The sequence below is a fragment of the Rhinoderma darwinii genome, chromosome 4 (assembly GCF_050947455.1).
Source record: "Rhinoderma darwinii isolate aRhiDar2 chromosome 4, aRhiDar2.hap1, whole genome shotgun sequence".
Taxonomy (NCBI): Eukaryota; Metazoa; Chordata; class Amphibia; order Anura; family Rhinodermatidae; genus Rhinoderma; species Rhinoderma darwinii.
In genome coordinates, this window is record NC_134690.1 from 51,068,951 (window position 1) to 51,087,667 (window position 18,717).

At 43.2% G+C, this 18,717-nt stretch overlaps 2 protein-coding genes across 2 annotated transcripts in view; both read left to right on the plus strand.

The window, feature by feature from the left end:
* The window catches only part of E2F6 (E2F transcription factor 6), a 315,197-nt gene that overhangs the window by 191,562 nt on the left and 104,918 nt on the right, over window positions 1–18,717 (plus strand). The gene's annotated exons all lie outside the window — the stretch shown is intronic.
* The window catches only part of ROCK2 (Rho associated coiled-coil containing protein kinase 2), a 161,943-nt gene that overhangs the window by 89,862 nt on the left and 53,364 nt on the right, over window positions 1–18,717 (plus strand). Inside the window, exons 6-7 of the mRNA XM_075861101.1 lie at window positions 8,601–8,745; window positions 17,643–17,781. Coding sequence (XP_075717216.1) covers window positions 8,601–8,745; window positions 17,643–17,781 — 284 coding nt within the window. The remainder of the gene's footprint in view (window positions 1–8,600; window positions 8,746–17,642; window positions 17,782–18,717) is intronic.

Sequence of the window (18,717 nt, forward strand, 5' to 3'; positions counted from 1 at the left end):
CCACACACAGGATTCTGCAACAGAAAATCTGCAGCGGAATCTGAAGTAAAAACACAGATTAATCAGTCCTAGAAATCCGCAGCAAATAGTTTGTTTTTGCGGAGCGTATCGCTGCGGAAATGTTGCGGTTTTTCCGTAGCGTTTTTACCATTTGATTGTAGTGAAGTATTTGTGCACCTGCGGATTTCCAGCGGCTCTTACTGCGTTTCTGCTGCGTAAACGCTGTAATAACCACAACAAAACAAACCTTTTTCTAAATCTCATTCACTTTGCTGCTACTGTAAATGCTACGGAACTTCCACACAGAATTCATTGTGAAAATGTGCAGCGTTTACACTACGTGGGAACACATCCTAAGGCCCCATGCACGCGACCGTAAAAAATCTCCGTAATTGCGGACCGCAATATGGTCCGTAATTACAGAACCGTTCAGTTCTATTGGCCACGGACACCTTTCCGTATCGCTACGGAAGGGTGTCCGTGGCGTAGAACTGTGCTGTGAATTATGGAGCATGGCCTATTTTTCGTATTTTACGGGCCGTGCTCCCATGCTTTTGCGTTTTTAGGTGCGGTGTAACGTGTAGAAGAGATTTCTTGAAATCGTATTTACTTTGCTGGTGCTGTATTACGCTGCAAATTTGCTGCACAAAAATATACGTGGCAAATCCGCACGTAATGTGCATTTGGCCTAAAGCTCCTAAAAGTTTTTTCATACAGCATTTCTATACTATGGCAAATCTGCCTAGCTGTGCAGTATTAGGCTACATGCAAACGTTGCGAAATTTGGTGCAGAAAATCTGCATCAAAACCACAGGTTATTCTGCAGGTAAAATTCGCACCTAATCGTGTATTTTTGAATGCGTTTTTAGGTGTGTTGTTTACATTTTGATGCGGAAATAGGTGCGGTTTTTATGCTGCAGATATCTTGTGTGGTGTTTTTTTTTATTAACTTGTCAGATACAATTCGCAAGCGGAAATTCAAGATAAATTGACATGCTGCAGATGCTAAAATACGCACCGCAGGTTATTTTACATGCGTAAAAATTGTGCAGTTGAGATTACTTAACATTTCTCATTTACATTGCTGGCACTGTAGTATGTTGTGGATTTGCCGCATGAAAATACGTGCAGCAAATTCGCACATAATACGCATCGTGTGCGTTTGGCCTAAGATTTGCTCGCATGTAGCGTAAAAACTGTGGATTTTCCGTGTTTTTTTTAATCCGCCGCATGTCAATTTATGCTTTAGAATCGCTGTTTTGTGTTGCAGGTTTTTTCCCCATTGAATACAATGGGGAGGTAAAATTTGCAACAAATAACAGTTGTGATTTTTGCGGCGGAAAAGCTCGCAACTTGGGGGAAAAAAATAAATCTCATACTTACCCCATTCTCTATCCTTCTCTGTCCAGGCTGTCCTCCTGGGATGACATTTCATCCCATGTGACTGACTTGTACAATAATCTCCATTCTCAGCCGGATCTTTTTACAATGTATGGATTTAATAGGTTCATTATATTGGGTTTTGTCTCCTAATTATAAATACGCAGCCACGCTCTGCCGCCAGTAGCCATTTGTCTCTATTTGCGCACTTGAAGCGGTTTGGTAGATGCTAATTGCTGGGAGGTTTCATAATCTTTACATGTTTGCGTTTTGCTGGTATGATGCCCCTCGGTGTCACAATGAAGTCTCAGTCTATGGACATTCCAGGCGCACATGCCAGAGACCTGTATTAAATTCTTCCTGAAGCCGTCACAGTCACTGCTTCCGCTCCTGAGGGCTCTGCACTTTTTAAGAACAAAGTACAGAATGTGCCAACTAGTTCTCTGGCTCACGTGGATGTTGCCATATAGGAGCAGGATAAATGCGTGGAATGAGGCTGAATAATAGAATATTTGAAGGATTGTTTTTGGGAATGATTCTGCAGCGTCTGGTCTGATGAAATGTTGAGGATTAGGTTGCTGTCAGCGCCAGCTAGTGGTTATCTAGTGGTATAACGCTGTGTAAGTTAGGCTATGTTCACACAGCGTAATTTAGAGGCTGAAAAACAGAATACACGTAATACGTGTCAAAAACACCACTTTTTTTTAAAGGGTTTTTCCCAATTTAGGACGCGCACATATATTGAGAATGGGGGTCTCTAGAACCCTCTTCCCATCTGGTGAGGAGGCTGCTGGCTGCCAATTCCAGGCGGGAACTTGTGGAGAGGGGGCCGCGCAGCTCTCTACATTCAATTCTATGGGAGTTACGGAAACAGTTAAGCAAGCGCTGCTCAGCTGTTTCTGTAATTCCCATTAAACAGGAGAGAGCCGCGCGCTCTGCATTAGTCCCCGCCTGGAATCGGCGGCCGTCTTACCAGACGGGACACTGGTCTAGTGACCCCTGTTCTCGATATAAGTGCGGGAGTGGTTTTGGTTTTTGCCAGTACATTTTTAGATGCTATTGAATATTATGCCATATTTAGCTCCTCTTTATGGCTTCTCTATTCGCTAAAGTCAAGAGTCAACATCGCTCATGGCACTCAGGCCTAATACACGTGATCGTGTGTGTTTGTTTTTTTCACTTGCCATTTGCAAATTTTCGTATAGGACATGGACCCAATCGTTTATATGGCCAATGTACTCAACCGTGATGTTCACGGATCTGTGTGGGGGCCGCAAAAACTCCTGTAATGTAGTTTTACTGTCTGTATTTGCAGATCATGTGACCGATTCAGGTGGTTGGGACAAACTGGTGACATCAATTCCAGCCCTCCACAAAAAAAAAAAGGATCTGTAAATACTGATGACACACAGGTGCACTACGGAAGCTTTTTTGCCGACAAATGGTCTGCGAATACAGACAACGGATGTTTTTTTCGGATTGCAAAGTCACCATGGTCGTGTTCATTAGGCCTTAGAGAGAAATCCGGGAATGTCACCTCATTATTCAGCCCACCTTCCAGTCCTGTCCTGATAGGTAGGATAGCTGTTGGTGCAACCCACACACAATAGCTGTCCTTACTTTATAAACCATGGGTTGCGTTTTTATTAAAAAAAATTATAAAAGATTTAAAAAAGAAAGAGAATTATTTTTTTTTTTCAATAGTGCCATTCTTGTTTTATAGGCTTTGCCGGGTATTGCAGCTTGGCCCCATTCAAGTGAATGAGGCTGACCTGCAATACAAGACACAGACCATGTATAAGAGTGGCGCTGTTTCTGGAAAAAATAAATAAATAAGCAGACCTGTTGTTCAGGTTTTGTGCAATTGGTAGTAATCCAAAAAATTCCCTATAGCTACAACAGTAGCAAATCAGCAGACGAACGTTGTCTGGAGTGCCATGGATGGCAACCTGTGTTGTGCTGGCCGGTACACAAAGCAAAGGCATGGTATTTCATTTCTGCCACCAACACTTGTCCTTCCATGGTTTCCATTCATAAATAGAACAATTGTGGTAATGCACATATATGAAAAAAAAAGTCCCCCTGCCGGTTACCGCTTCCAGCCCCCTACAGCCTTCCAATGAAAGAAAGTAAGCTAAAATAAAAAATCAGGGATCCATCTTCTCTACCGTGGCAGCCAGGACTGGAAGCACAAGTGGCACATATGAATACACGCTAGCTGCATTTCTAGCCAATGCAACCGGATCGGATACTTAGCCGATACTTCGCTGGCAAGAATGCCATTTCGGCGATCGGCTGATTGATGCAGGTCGGGCTCCCGATGTCCTTGGTAAACGTCTGACTTTGCTGGAAAAGTTGCCCTCGGCTGCTCATTTGCCCTTCAGTAGAAAGAAATGTAGTATTATAAGAGGCCGGACAGGTTTTCCGTGGACAGACGGGGTCCGCCATAGCGTGGGTCTACACTCTGGCTAATAGAGGGGGGTCCTCCTAATAGGGTATGTAGAAAGGGGTTGTCGAGATGGGGTAACCCCTTCAAGCATTTGGTTGAGCCGTCAGTTATGTGAAGCCATTTCATGTACCACTAGATTATATAACTACATATTAAAAAGATAAATATTTGCCCATGATAAACCCTATTAACCCTTAGGGCGCTTGCGTTTCCCGATTTGAGAATATTGTATTAGGAAAAGGAAATAATTGTTGTTAAAAAAAAACTAAACCTATAAATGAAGTTAAGTGCCATTTAACAAGGTGCTAAAGGCTTTTACAGGAGCGGCGAGCCATCCCACCGCATGTGTTTACTAGAGCCTGGCACTCGGTTTTATTGAATCCTGGTCTGGCAGTGCCCTGAAGTAATTCAGCGTTGAGGTTAGCTGCACAAGATAAGCAGCGGATATCGGTTGTCTTGGGAAACAAAAGCATTTATTTAGCGGGGAGAACGCGTTCCAATGTCAATATTCCCCGCACGAGCTCCTGGTTGTTTCTGTAAATGGGATTGTGATGAGTGATGTTTCACTAGGTGTGTGGAGAAGTAACTGCGCTGGCAGCAGACGTCTCAATGAAAGACGGGTTTGAGCGGCACACTTGTATGTTGTTTGGCTGCAATGGGAACGAATGTTTCTGCTGTTGGCAAAAATATAAAAAAAATTTCCAGTCACAAATCTTTTAAGGAGGTGGTGACCAAAGGAAATCCATTGTTCGGTAATCATCTATTGTTTAGATCGAGTTTTTATTTATTTGGTTATGTTTCTTTTTTCATTTTACTAATATATTGCGTTTTTGTTTTTTTTGCGTTGGCCGCTAAGCCCTCACAATAAGATGACACTTCCTGTCACTTTTCAGAGTCCCTGAAAAGGGACATAGGGGCAGGGCCAACAATCATCTCACTATTGTCCGTGGGACAAGGGAAGGAAAACAATGAAAAGTAACAGCTATATCTATCCAGTAACTTAAAAAAACAAGACCCTAAAACCTGATGAATCCCATTAAAGCTAAAAAGAAATCCGTTAGGGTCTATTCAGATGTTGCGGCTGGTAGGTGTAAAAAACGCATATAAAAACGCATGCGATTTGGTGCATTTTTCAATGCAGGATGCGGTTTTTCAATGCACCTCAACCGCAACGTCTGTATGGACCCTTAGGCTACATGTACACATTGCGTATTTTGCTGCGCAAAAGAAGCACGGAAAATGCAGGAAATTCGCCGTAAAAACCGCACCTAATCGTGCAGTTTTTACATTTTAATGCGTAAATTGGCGCGTTTTCGTGCCTTTGTCCTTTAGAACTAGGCAGATCATTTATCTTGCGTTTCTGCTTGCGAATTGTAACATGCTGTGGATTTTAAAATACGCACCGCAGGTCAATTTAAAAAAAAAAAACCTATGTGCATGAGATTTCCTGAAATCTTATTTACTTTGCTAGTGCTGGATTACGTTGCGAATTTTCCGCGCGCAAGTACACGCAGCAAAACTGCACGTAATACACATAGTTGGCATTGAGCCTTATACCAGTTGCACACGACCGATGTGACACTCGCGCCGTTTTTAATGGCATCCGAGTGGCACCCGATAGTCTTCACGGACCCATTCATTTTAGAGGGTGACAAAAGGGTTGTGGACCCGGCCATAGTTACTCAGGTATAGTAAAATACTACAAGCCCTACTACTGATGAATATCTTGATTTCATTAAAATAAAAATTTTATACGGTCAAGGTGCACAAATATGTGTCACAAAGAGGGCTGGTTATATATAACAAGCAGAAACGGCTAAAGTGTTACAGAACCGGCTGTCCGGATATTTGTGGTTGCGCAGATTGTAGCTCGCTGCATATATGGTCAGGCCCTGGGAATGTTTTATGGTCATGCTCTGGGAATGCTCTACTACAGAATTGGGTTAATGAGAGGAGCGATGTGTTCATAACACTCCTGCATTTATAATAGTGGGAAAAAACGAAACTAAAAACTACAATTTTATATGTTTTTAATTCTATTTTTCGGAAAACGTAATTAATACCCTGTGGGAATGACATGGCGTGACCACTGCCAAGCTGCTTGGCCCCTGTCAGCACAGTGCTGTTCCAGCTATGAATTTGAACTGCTGAGTCGTTTGAAACTGGTTGCTAAGGATATACTGCTTAACAACTACAACTGTCCCTAGCAACCAGTCTGACCCTGATACTTGGCTAAAGACTATAGGCATTAAGCGGACTGCAGAAAAAAGCGGCAATGGAAGTACTTAAAAACACACATTTCCTTTTTTCTTATGGGAGAGAATTTTCACAGCATTGGACCTATTGAGATCCTTTCTTGTTAGGAGAAGCAGAGCCATTTCCATTTCTGAGTTATCTTCTATAGGAACGCCTCTTCCATTAGACCCTTGAAGTGACAGATAAGCCAGTATACGATGACATAAGAGGAGACATTGAATGGAACATGTCCAAGGCAGCCAAAAAATATGAAACTTAGATATGAGTCACTGCTGACTAAACTTGCAGTGTTTCCGGTCACATTGCAGGCTTTCCTGTCACCACGGAGGACCCCGCTCATTGACTTACACATAATGGAAATCCGCATGGTGTTTCAAAACAATAGTATTAATAATATGTCTTTTTTTGCTGTGATACAGACTGTATGAGCTGGACTGTGAACTTCCTCCGCTACCTCGAAAAGAGCCACTAAGGTGGAACGGTTACAACTCTGGTTTTCTTGGCCTGACCTTTTGTATGGTCGCCCGTTTACTTGAATTGACTCCATGTAATACAACATTTTCCCTGTATGGCCTACTGCAGGGGTAAATGTGCAGTTGGGAGTTTTTAGAAGCCAGACCTCCAGTGATCAGCTGAATGCTAGAACGTCTTCCTTTTACAGGGCATGTATCATTACAAAATGCCATCTATTCAAATCATATTTTCATTATAAACCATTTTTTTGTGTTACTCTTCATTTTAAAAAAAATATCTTGAGATTTTCGAGTTTTTACACCTTCTATTAGAGCAGACACCATAGTCTGACACCTCCTGTTCTCTGCAGCTCATTCATTAGCTTTTTTGTGTAGACTGGGACAGGTTCATCACAGAGCAGGATGTTTAATAACGGCTCTATTGTGCCGCTATACTGTAGGATTCTATCTGTACACCTAAAGAAGGCTGTAACTGTCGTTTCAACTAACTTTTCATAAATCATTAGTACAAGGCCAGATATGAAACTTTGTAATATATTTGATCACAGACGAAAAACTACTTTCTCCACTTATCAGACTCCACTCTCTCTCCCCCTTCCCCTCTGCCTGATGCACTTGATTTACTCTCAATTCACTGGTGGTTACAGTTGCTGCCCATAGATGTCTATGGAGAGAGGAAGGGTGGGAGGAGGAGTGAGCTGCTGGAGGGATGTATAGACACACAGATATACTGCTGCTTCTAGAAGTCTCCCACTGCCTCATCCCAGTGTTGAATTCACAGTAAGGCTGGATTCACACGAGCGTGGCGTTTTTGCGCATGCAAAAACGTGGCGTTTTGCCTGCGCAAAAGCCACTTAACAGCTTCGTGTGGCACCACATAGGATGTGCGGCTGCATGCTTTTCGCGCAGCCGCCATCATTATGACACTCCATTTGGATGTTTGTAAACAGAAAAGCACGTGGTGCTTTTCTGTTTACATTCATCCTTTTGACAGCTGTTGCGCGAATCACGCTGTTCGCACGGAAGTGCTTCCGTGCGGCATGCGTGGTTTTCACGCACCCATTGACTTCAATGGGTGCGTGATTCGCGCAAAACGCCCAAAGAACGGACATGTCGTGACTTTTTTTCTGCGGACTCGCACTGAGTAAAAATCACGCACATGTCCGCACGGCTCCATAGACTAATATAGGTCCGTGTGACGCGCGTGAAAATCACGCGCGTTGCACGGACGTAATTCCCGTTCGTCTGAATAAAGCCTAACACTGCTCATTCCTGTGGCATAATGCTGCAACGCTGCTGCTGCTTCTAGTAAGTATTTTATCTCACCCCAGAGCTGGACCAAAACTGCTCATGACTGCTGTTTGAAGTCTTCCATGGTGTGAGTGCATGTAAGATATAGTGGAGCAGGATCTCTCCTCCGCTGTAGGCAGGTAAATATTAGCCGGGGGGGGGGGGTGGGGGGAGGAAGCAGCACACCGCAACAGCCCATCCTTAACCTGTTATGCCGACCTTATAAAAGTGACCGAGGTAACTGGGCTTTAAATACAGACACTGGTGAGGTTTTCATTTTGTGTTTGCACCTGCATTAGACAGTACATGGCTGAGTTGTTAGCATTTAGGCCCTCACCATTGACCAAATACTCCCTTGCAGAACTCCTATTCCCTCCATGCAGCGCCAAACAAATACCAGCATGCAGCGCCCATTTTACTCCCAGCAGTGCCAAACAAATACCCTCATGCAACGCACCCAATATCGCCAATACCGCCTTGTAGAGCGATCTCCCTTACAATAATTGCATTTGTGCTACATCTACTATGTAGGGAGGGCTCCATACCAAATCGGGTCGTCGTCGTCCCTCGTCGTCGTCGTCCCCCCCACCCACTCACTGACCGCAAACAGCATCTTAGAAATGGTTAGAAATTGATATATATATGTATATTAGAAGGTTTCATGATTTTTCATTATACAGTGATGCTTTAACCTAAAACCAGAATGATTACTGCTTGTGTGTCACACTCATGCGGTTTTCCTGATGTCCTAGACAGGTATGGTGCGTTGTGACACAGCCGTTGGAACACCAGATTACATATCACCTGAAGTGCTGAAGTCTCAAGGAGGAGATGGCTACTATGGACGGGAGTGTGACTGGTGGTCGGTTGGGGTCTTCCTGTTTGAGATGCTGGTTGGTAAGTGAAACGATATACAGTGAATAATGTCTAATATTTATCCTTTTTTGTGCATATTAGTTATTTTAGGATAAGTTGCATCGCGGTGATGGACGCTCAAGTGCAGGAATCTCTTTGAGAGGGTCCAACTTCACAATTATTTTTTATTTCTCCAATGAATCTAAAATGAAAATAGACAAAGGGTTATTTCCATCTTAGGCGTTTATGAGATATACAGCAGTTATGCCATAAATACCTTATTGGTGCCGGTCCCACCTCACGTCCGGTGACTTCCATCCGCAAAATCCCAGCTGACGCAGTTTATATATACTTGAATGGAGAGGTGGCCATATTTGTGCACGGCCCCCTCCAATGAAGTATGTGGAGTATCTGATGACCGGGAGTTGGCAAATGGGTGTCAACAGTCTCCCATGCCTCTGCTAGGCGAGGGTCCTAGAGGTAGGACTCTCACCTATCAGGCACTTATAACATATGCCATAAATGCCTAAGATGAAATACAGATTTAATTAAAAATCTCCTATTGTTTTGTGTCTACAGCTCCTAGGGAGTCTACCTGTGTATTCTGATCCTGCAGACATGCTCTTTTCCATCTGTCCCCTTTTTCTTGCTAACCTACCAAATGTATGTTAGTAAGAAGTAGGTTACAGATAGAAGGGAATTCTACTGCAGGATCAGACTACACACAGTTTGTAGTCTGTTGCCGTGAAGACATTTAGGTCTGCATAGGAGCTGTAGACTGAAAGCTATAGGAGATTTTTAATTAAGATTGTTTGCAAAGTTGCTTCATTTTTCATTTTAGATGGATTGGAAACTTTAAAAAAAAAAAAATGGTTGCAAAGGTGGTCCTTCCCTTTAAGGGTATTGGTGGGGATACCACCCTTCTGGACATACAATTTTTTTGGACATGTCAGAAAATGTAATAAGTAACACTTAAAAATCCTTTTAAGTCATTTTATTAGGGAATTCCATACCTAGCAATTCCCTAGTGTGTTACGATGCTAATAGCTGCTTTTTTAGACGGCAGCCTGCAACCCGTAGTGTTCTCAGAATGATTCTGCTTCTAAAAGGAGTACTACTGATCTCATTATGCAGTTTAACTCCTTTAATTCGGCATCTGATGGTCTAGAAATTGTTAGTCCTGCACTTATTTCTGGCACAGAACTGCAAAATAATTTGGAAGTTTACAAGACCATAAGAAGACTGCGCAAAGATAACCAAATATGGGGCTCCTCTAAATAAAAGTAATAGTAACATAATTTGTTAGCATTTGGTTCTGGGCTGTTTGCCTTGGGTTCTCTGCCCTTACAAGTAAATGTTATATATTTTTTATGACCATCATCCAGAATATCTGATATTCTGGGATTCGATATATGGACAGAAACCCACGGCTATCTTCCCATATTGCCGCCATCTAGGGCATACTTAGGTATTCCCTTAAAACTGCCGTGTATTTAGTCTTAGACTAATGTACTACCATATAGACCTATGACGGTACATGTGTAAATAAATATAAATGTAAGGTCTTAAAGCAAAATCCTTTCATTTTAAATCAATAATAACCAATTAAAATTAAAGTAATCTGCCTTGGAGCTTCTGTTGGATGTCGAACGATTTCCGCTCTGTGTTCCGCAAACCGCGTCGGGTAACCACAAGCAGATTAACCCCATTGAATGGTGCTAAATTGCTTGCAGAAACGTGGCATATTGTACTGCAAAACCACGGCAGAAATATGAGGATCAGCCACTGATTTCTGCCACGGTTTCTCTGCCAATTCTATCAGGTTTTTCCACATGAAAAATCTGACGTGTAACCATAGCCTTAGGCTTTGTTCACATCTGCGCCGTGGCTTTCATTTAAAACTGAAGTCTCGACGCAGTGCTGGATCTGTCGCGTGACTGATACCAACGGAGCCTGATGGACCCCATTGACTTACCATTGGGTATACTGGGGGGGTCTGTTGTTTTGCCGGGAAAATAGCGCTACGTCCAGTGTCGGTTTTTCTTTCTGTCAACTTTGACAATCAGAGGCTCAGATGTGAACATAGCCTTACTGTGGCCTTTAGGAGCCAGACGCTAGTAACCAATCCAGGAGCCAATTTTCAAAATAAATAATTATGTAGCCCGATAAAAATAAGTTCAATAGACCTTAATAGAAAACAGCCCATAAAGTTGGGTGCCAACAGCACATTTTTAGGTGCATTGGCTGCAAGTCTCCTGGGAGGGCTCCTGACTTTCTCAATGCAAAGGGACAAAGAAACTGTCCAGAATTTGAGAAAAGGGACTGCTTTTTCCCACAGAAACCGCATCACCCCTGTTCATGGGCTGTGTGCGGTTTTTCAACTCTTCATTACAGTGAATGGGGCTGAGGACTGAGGTGCAATACCAGACACAGTCCATGGACAAGGGTGGCGCTGTTCATAGGGAAAAAGCAGACCATTTTTCTCTAATCCACAACAATTCCTGTAAAACCAAAATCGGTTGCTTTCTCAAAGGGATTTTCTGACAAATCACCACTGGATAGGCCATAAAAATTAGAACCGCACATTTCTGGCATATTCCAAAAGCAGCTCCCAGCTGCTATAAACACTTTGGGCCTCATGTATAAAAACGGTCTTACAGAAAGTGTCCATGTTGCCCATAGCAACCAATCAGAGCTCCGCTTTCGTTTTCCCAGTGCCTTTTTCTTTGTTTTTGTTTTTTTAAAGAAATTAAACTTGAGCTCTCGTTGCTATAGGCATCGAGGACGTCTTTACACTTTTGAGACCAGAGGCGGTTTGGGCCTTAAGTGCCACAACTGTCTCTGAGGGGAAAAAAGCCTTTTTGCCCAAAGCAACCAATCCGAGTTAAGCTTTTATTGTCTAACCTGTCCTGGAAAAATAGAACATAGCCTCTGATTGGTTATTATTGGCAACATGGCCATCTCTATGAGACCGGTTTTATACAGGAGGCCCTTTGTCTAGACTCCTTCTATATATCAGGAACCTGCAGTCTAATATTATAGATAATGTGGGAGATTTATCAAAAGTGGTGCGAAGTAAAAGTAGAGCAGTTGCCCAATGCAACCAATCAGATTCCACCTCTCATTTTTCAAAGGGCCTTTGGAAAATGAAAGGAACGACCTGATTGGCTGCTATGGGCTCCATCTTGTTACTCCATTTTGTCTCCCCTCATTGATTTACTGATAAATCTCCAGGTGGCAGGTGTAGCGGATATTATCACAAATACAGGAGATATCCGATGGTGGCAGGTGTAAATTACATCCACGTGTGCTGTGATTGTGAAGCTGGATACGTCCTTATGGCCTGGCTTTATCCTGCATACATGTGTTTCTATATAGATTATATTAATTCCACTATAAAAATACCCCGTGTATTATATTACGCTGCTCTAATATTCACATTTCCCCTTTACTGTTATTTGATCTCCCAGTGTTACCGAACTTGAGCCGGTTATTCACGTACAGTCAACTCCTGACATGTGTAACCTTTGTGAACCCGGGCGCTGCATACAAGAATGTTCTTTGTAATATAATAGCAAGTTATTCTGATAAAATATTACATTATGGACATTGTGAGAAAGGAAAGTTTTTGCACTGATTTACTTCTGTATATGCAGTCTGGTCCGACTTTAGTGAGAACATCTTAGAGTATATTTTCCATGAAATAATAAAGATGTAGCTTTTCTTAGAACTCTGCATTGTGCTAGTCCTCAGTTATTCCTCCTGGAAATGTATGACTAGATTGTCCAGCCATTGGGAACCAAAGTCCTCCCTGCTTATTGCTAGTCATCCGCTGTGTACCAGACTAAAATACCGCCATCGCTGCTGCTCCTTCATGCTGAGGATCGCTGGTTATGACCTATAGTGGGAAAACCACTTTTTAATGGATTTCTCGTGCACATAAAAAAAGTGCACATCTTCTTTCATTGGTTGGCCCCAATTAAACAACCCCTTATAAAAAAAAAAAATCTGATTGCTGAGGAATGGCTTCTGAAACACCTACTATCAACTAATGTTGCCAGGGGGCTGCAGATGGACACATATTAAGAGGTACAGACAATATCAGACATCACATAGTGACAAAACGAATGAACAAATCAAACAAGAAGAGTGAGGATCGTGCTCGCAAGAGCTTACAATCTATGAGGATAAAGCGGAGAGACAAAATGTAAAAAGTGCTTGTTTAGTACAACGGTGCGGCCATCTTTTATAAAATTGGGGTTGTACAAATAAAGCTGCGTGAGCCGGTCACCAGCCAGTATCTGTGTATGACAGATATGACGTTAGGATGCAAGGAGTGTGGGAGATGTTGCTGAATGAAAGGATCAGGTTCTGAGGGATAATGTAGTAGGGAGAGGGGGTAAAGGAAAAGATTCAGATTAGGAAATGTGACTGGTCTGCTTAAAAAGATGTGTTTTTAGGACACCTCTTAGACTGTGGATGTTGGGAATTAATCTGATTGTCTGGGGTAGCGCGTTCCAGAGGACGGGTGCAGCACAAGAGAAGTCTTGGAGACGGGAGTGGGAGGTTCGGATTATGGAGGATGTTAATCTTAGATCGTTAGCAGGACATAGAGCGCGGGTAGGGTGGTAGACAGAGATGAGGGAGGAGATGTAAGGAGGTGCAGCACTGTGGAGAGCTTTGTGGGTGAGAGTAATAAGTTTATATTTTATTCTAAGGGGAATGGGCAACCAGTGCAGTGACTGGCATAGGGTAAAGACGTTGGTATAGCGGTCCAGTGCAGTGACTGATACAGGATAGAGGCGTTTGCTGTAGCGGTTGATGAGCCTGGCTGCTGCATTCAGAACAGATTGGAGAGGGGAAAGCTCAGTGAGGGGAAGACCGATTAGTAATGAGTTACAGTAGTCAAGACGAGACCGAATCAAAGGGACGATGGGAGTTGTGGCTGTTTCCATAGTAAGAAAAGTACAAAATATCCCTATGACAGCAGGGGTGCTGCCTAGGAGTTATGGTAGTACCACACATTAAAATTAGCATCAGGTTTAGGTAGGTTAGTAGATGGTTGAAACGCAAGGAGCACAGTTTTTGAAAAATGTATTTTCAGATAGAGGACATGAGGTTAAGAGTCGGTGGACAGACAATTACTGGTGGTTTGTATTAGAGCAGGGGTGATGTCACTGGAAGAGGTATATAATTGGGTGTCATCAGCGTAGAGATGGTACTGGAAGCCAGATCTGCTGATGGTTTGTCCAATAGGGGAAGTGTATTGATAAGAGGAGCAGACCTAGGACTGATCCATGAGGGACCCCAACAGCAAGGGAAAGCGAAGCAGACGTAGAGCCAGTAATAATATACTGAACGAGTGGTCAGAGAGGTATGAAGAAAACCAAGAGAGCAACCGCTTCACGCATGTATGTCATCTAGAAGTCACGCATGTATGTCATCTTGAAACGCCACATTCCTATCACACAGAATGTACATTACGCCCATGGCCGGCTCCAAGTTTGTGGGCCCTTGGGCGACACAGGCTTAGTAGGCCCCTTTGCGGGGGAACTCACGGCGGCAGTAAAATGGCAGAAAACGTCACTTTGTGCCCCCATATAGACATTAGGCCCTGTTGATGCCCCCATGTAGAAGTTAGGCATACAGTTTGTACCCCCATAAATTTAGTGCCCTCCCTGGTAGTGCCACGCAGCCCTCCCTCCCTGGTAGTGCCACGCAGCCCTCCCTCCCTGTAGCTAGCGCCTTTGGGGTTCCCTATAGGAGTGGCCTAGGAGCATTGCCAATGCTCTGGCTGTGGAATCCTCTTCAGGAGAAACTCCCGACACCACTGTCCATATATGGACCGTGTTGTCAGGGGCAACCCCAGAGCCATAGTCCCGGGCAGAGCACTACTAGCACTATGCCTGGGACTCCTGCTCTGCTCCTGACATCACTGTCCATATATGGATAGTGATGTCCGGAGCAGAGCAGGAGTCCCGGTCAGAGTGCTAGTAAAGGCTCTGCTCCGGTACTCCAGCTCTGGGGAAGCCCCTGACATCACTGTCCATGTACGGCTAGTGATGTCAGGGGCAACCCCAGAGCCAAAGTCCCAGGCAGAGCGCTACTTGCACTCTGCCTGGGACACTGCTCTGCTCCTGACAACACTGTCCATATATGGACAGTGACGTCAGGGGCTTCCCCAGATACGGAGTCCCGGAGCAGAGCCGCTTGTAGCACTCTGCCTGTGACACCTACTCTTCTCCTGACATCACTGTACATATATGAACAGTGATGCCGTGACGACGACAGCCCCCGGCACTTGCCCTGGTTCGCCAGATGCTGACGCCGGCCCTGATTACACCAAATATTTAATAATTCCCTTTAGCCACCAATTTTTGCCTGTTCTACTTATCTGCTTCTTGCACCTTCACTAAAAAAATGTTCTATACCTGGTTAATTTTCATCCAATTACAGATTTTGCATCGGACATTAAGGGTCGGGCGATACATGTAAAACTAAAATAGTCTGTGTTCTTGCGCTATAGCGACGTCCTACGCTACACAATGTACACATATATGGCATCGCTGTGCACGGGTGGACATTAGGGTTCATTTTTGGGGTAAATAATATTGAAACAGAACTTGAAAAAATAATATAAACATTTTTTTTTCCTCTTTTCTGACAATTTTTTTCGAAAATAAATCCTATCCGCTCCAATTTTAAATAATAAGAAAGCCCTTTATATTATCTGTCAGGAGATAATTTGAGACTTTAGTAAGGGCAGTTTCTGTAGAGTGGAGAGTATTCATGTCCCCTTTCAAGAGTGACCGTAGGGGAGAGAGCGGCAAAATATCTGTTTATCTGCTCAACTAAAGCCCCTATTAAGCCCCCTCGTTGATCGATTGCTCGTCCCCATAAATTTCTATCTTGTCGGCAGCACGTCACCCTGTTTACACAGGGAGATGTGCTGCCGACAACATAGTTTTAATAAAGTAAAATATTACGACCGGCAGATGAACGAGCGTTTGCTTGTTCACCGGGTGATCGCTGCCTTGTTTACACAGAGCAATTCTCAGCAACGAGCGTTTTATGAACGCTCGTCTGCCCAACAATTGCCCAGTGTTTTCTTGCTTCCCTAATGGCTGGCTTTGGTTGCAGCTTTGTCTCCAGTTACTGTAGATAGAGCATCTCTGGACCACAAGCTGCTGCTTAACATGTAAAATCCTGGAATGAGGACAGGAATGATTACATGTACATTAGATTATTTGTGTGAGGGTTTAATTAGAAAAAAAAAAACAACAATTTAGGCCCTGTTCACATTGCATCTTTGCCCTACATCTGAAAAGCTCCCGCTGTACATGCTAAATGTGTCTATTGAGCTCCATTGGCAGATGGAGGACAAAAGGAGTTTCCTATACCTTTTAATATGCTGCAAAAAAAAATATTGAATAGCATAGTAGACTACACAATTCCATCCCGCCTGATGGCGCAAATAAATGTATACCGCACTTTATCCAGTTTTTAACATAGTAGCCTATAGGTGGCGTATATACCACTATATGGCATACATATCAGGCATCCATTTAACACTTACATCATGGGCTTTCCAATAGCCTTTCATGGCGTATCTGTTAGACGGATACCATTATGGTCTATGGGTGACCTATACATCCGTCACCCATAGACTATAATGTTGTCCATTTAATGTATATGTCATGACCTCATGATTCCATTAAAGTCTAGGGTGACAGATGCCTCTGTTAGGCATCGGTCACAGCCTACGTTTATTGTATACGTCAGGAACTCTTTTCCAATGTATACGTTAGACGAAAGCAAAAAACTGTTGTGAACAGAGCCTTATCTGTTCATGGAATTAAAGGGTAACTAAACGTTCAACATAGGTGGGGGTCCGAGCACTGAGACCCTCATCAATCGCTAAAACAAAGCGGAAGAAGCTTGTGTGAGCGCTGAACGTTTCTGTTCAGCCGATGTAGCGGTGTACGGGCCCATAGACTTTCTATTGAGTCAGTAGACCGCTACATCAATTTCCGGAAAGAGCCGAACAGAAACAAAGCGACTCATCGCTCACACGACCGCTTCTGCCGCTTCGTTTTATCGATTGGTGGGGGTCTCCGTGCTCGGACCCCACTAATCAAAACTTCTGGCATGTCACTATGATATGTCAGAAGTTTGAACGTTTAGTTACCCTTTAAACATCTTTCCCTCATACATGTCTTTATATTTCGTACAAGTGTTTACATTAGTGAAAGATGTTGGGTCACGGGCCCTGAATGACATGAATCTGTATTATTTTGCTGGTTATTCTATTTTCTTTCTATGTGTCAGACTTCACTCTAGTTCTGAGTTGCTTCTCATGAACCAGGAGGCTCAGGATGAACAGGGTTACAGATAAATCTGCTCAGATAGCGGATAGTACAAACATTTTTTAAACAGTTACCGGTGATCTGGTTGGGGGCAAATATTGCCGAGTTTCCTGATATATTTCACTTTTGAGATTGGCTATTAAAGGGGCATGCGTTGGTAACACACATGTAACTATGGGTATGTTTTCTCCCTATTTAATAGGAAACCTTCACCTTCAAAATTGCAAATAATAAAAAAGGTATTTTCCATTAAAATCGGTGCAACAACCCATATGATCATTTGCCATTACCGATCAGTTCACGCCGCTTTCCCAGGAATCTGAATGGCAACTCTGCCCAGTATTGCAATGCCGCCCATCCGGTTCCGGCATAATTTGATGGATTTTCCTCTGAGAATATTAGAAAAGCAGAAAGCAACTGCTCAGGGATCTATAACGGCACCCAGCTTTCCAAGGAACAGATACCTTTACACATGAGGACAAATCTAGCACTTCTATGCATTTTCTTGATTTTGAGTGGAAATACTTAAAATTTGTCTTACTATTTATTTTCCGTTTTTTTCTCGTTTTTAAGGGGACACTCCATTTTATGCGGACTCCCTTGTTGGCACTTATAGTAAAATTATGGATCACAAGAATTCCTTAAATTTTCCAGAAGATGTGGAAATTTCTAAAAATGCCAAGAACCTCATCTGTGCCTTCTTGACAGACAGGTAGGTTTTGAACCCAAAAATAATGGATCTTTAGCTGTGGTAGTTCTCTGATAATAACCTGCAGGGGTTCAGGTCATTTCAAGTTCTCTTCCGATCGACGTGCAGACATCCCGTAGCCATTCAGTACACTCAAGCCTACAGTCCGCCATAAAACAACCTGTGCCTGCTCATGGACGGCCAGGGGGGCGGCAAAGAATTTAAAATTCCCTGAATCCTGCTACATCACACTGCTCTAGAGTCGAAACTACATTTATAACATAAATCTTCATGAATGTCCGCCCTTCAACACCACTTTGTATAGTGTGAGAGCGGGACAGGCCTGCATCTCCAGATGTTGCTTGTAAGTTTCGGCGAGAGATGCTGCTTCATCTTTTTGAGTGTGTCACTTTAAGGTAATATTACTTGGTTGGCAATAATAAGAAGCAGATTTGGGACAGCAAAATATATTCTATTTTTTACGTTTGACTTGAACCTGTTTTGCAGTTTTCACTTATTTTTTATTTTATTTTAGTATGTGCAGTGTAGAAAAAAAAAAAATATACTTCCTGGTGGCTGTCAGCAAGCAGGCTAGCTGCTACTGACGGATCTTATTGTAGAAATGAATGAGAAGACCGCGCTTATTTTTGTCAGTGTGCATGGTCTTCTGTAGGCCCTGAAAATAAACATTCTTTAGGGGGAAGTCTAGATGCGGAATCAAAGCAACCTAACCAACCCCCCCCTCCCTCCTCCTAAGGGCTTATTCAGACGAATGGGATATACGTCCGTGCAACGCGCGTGATTTTAACGCGCGTCGCACAGACCTATATTGGTCTATGGGGCCGTGCAGACATGTGCGTGATTTTTACGCAGTGTTGGTCCGCTGCGTAAAAGTCACGACATGTCCGTTCTTTGAGCGGTTTTCGCGCATCACGCACCCATTGAAGTCAATGTCTGCGT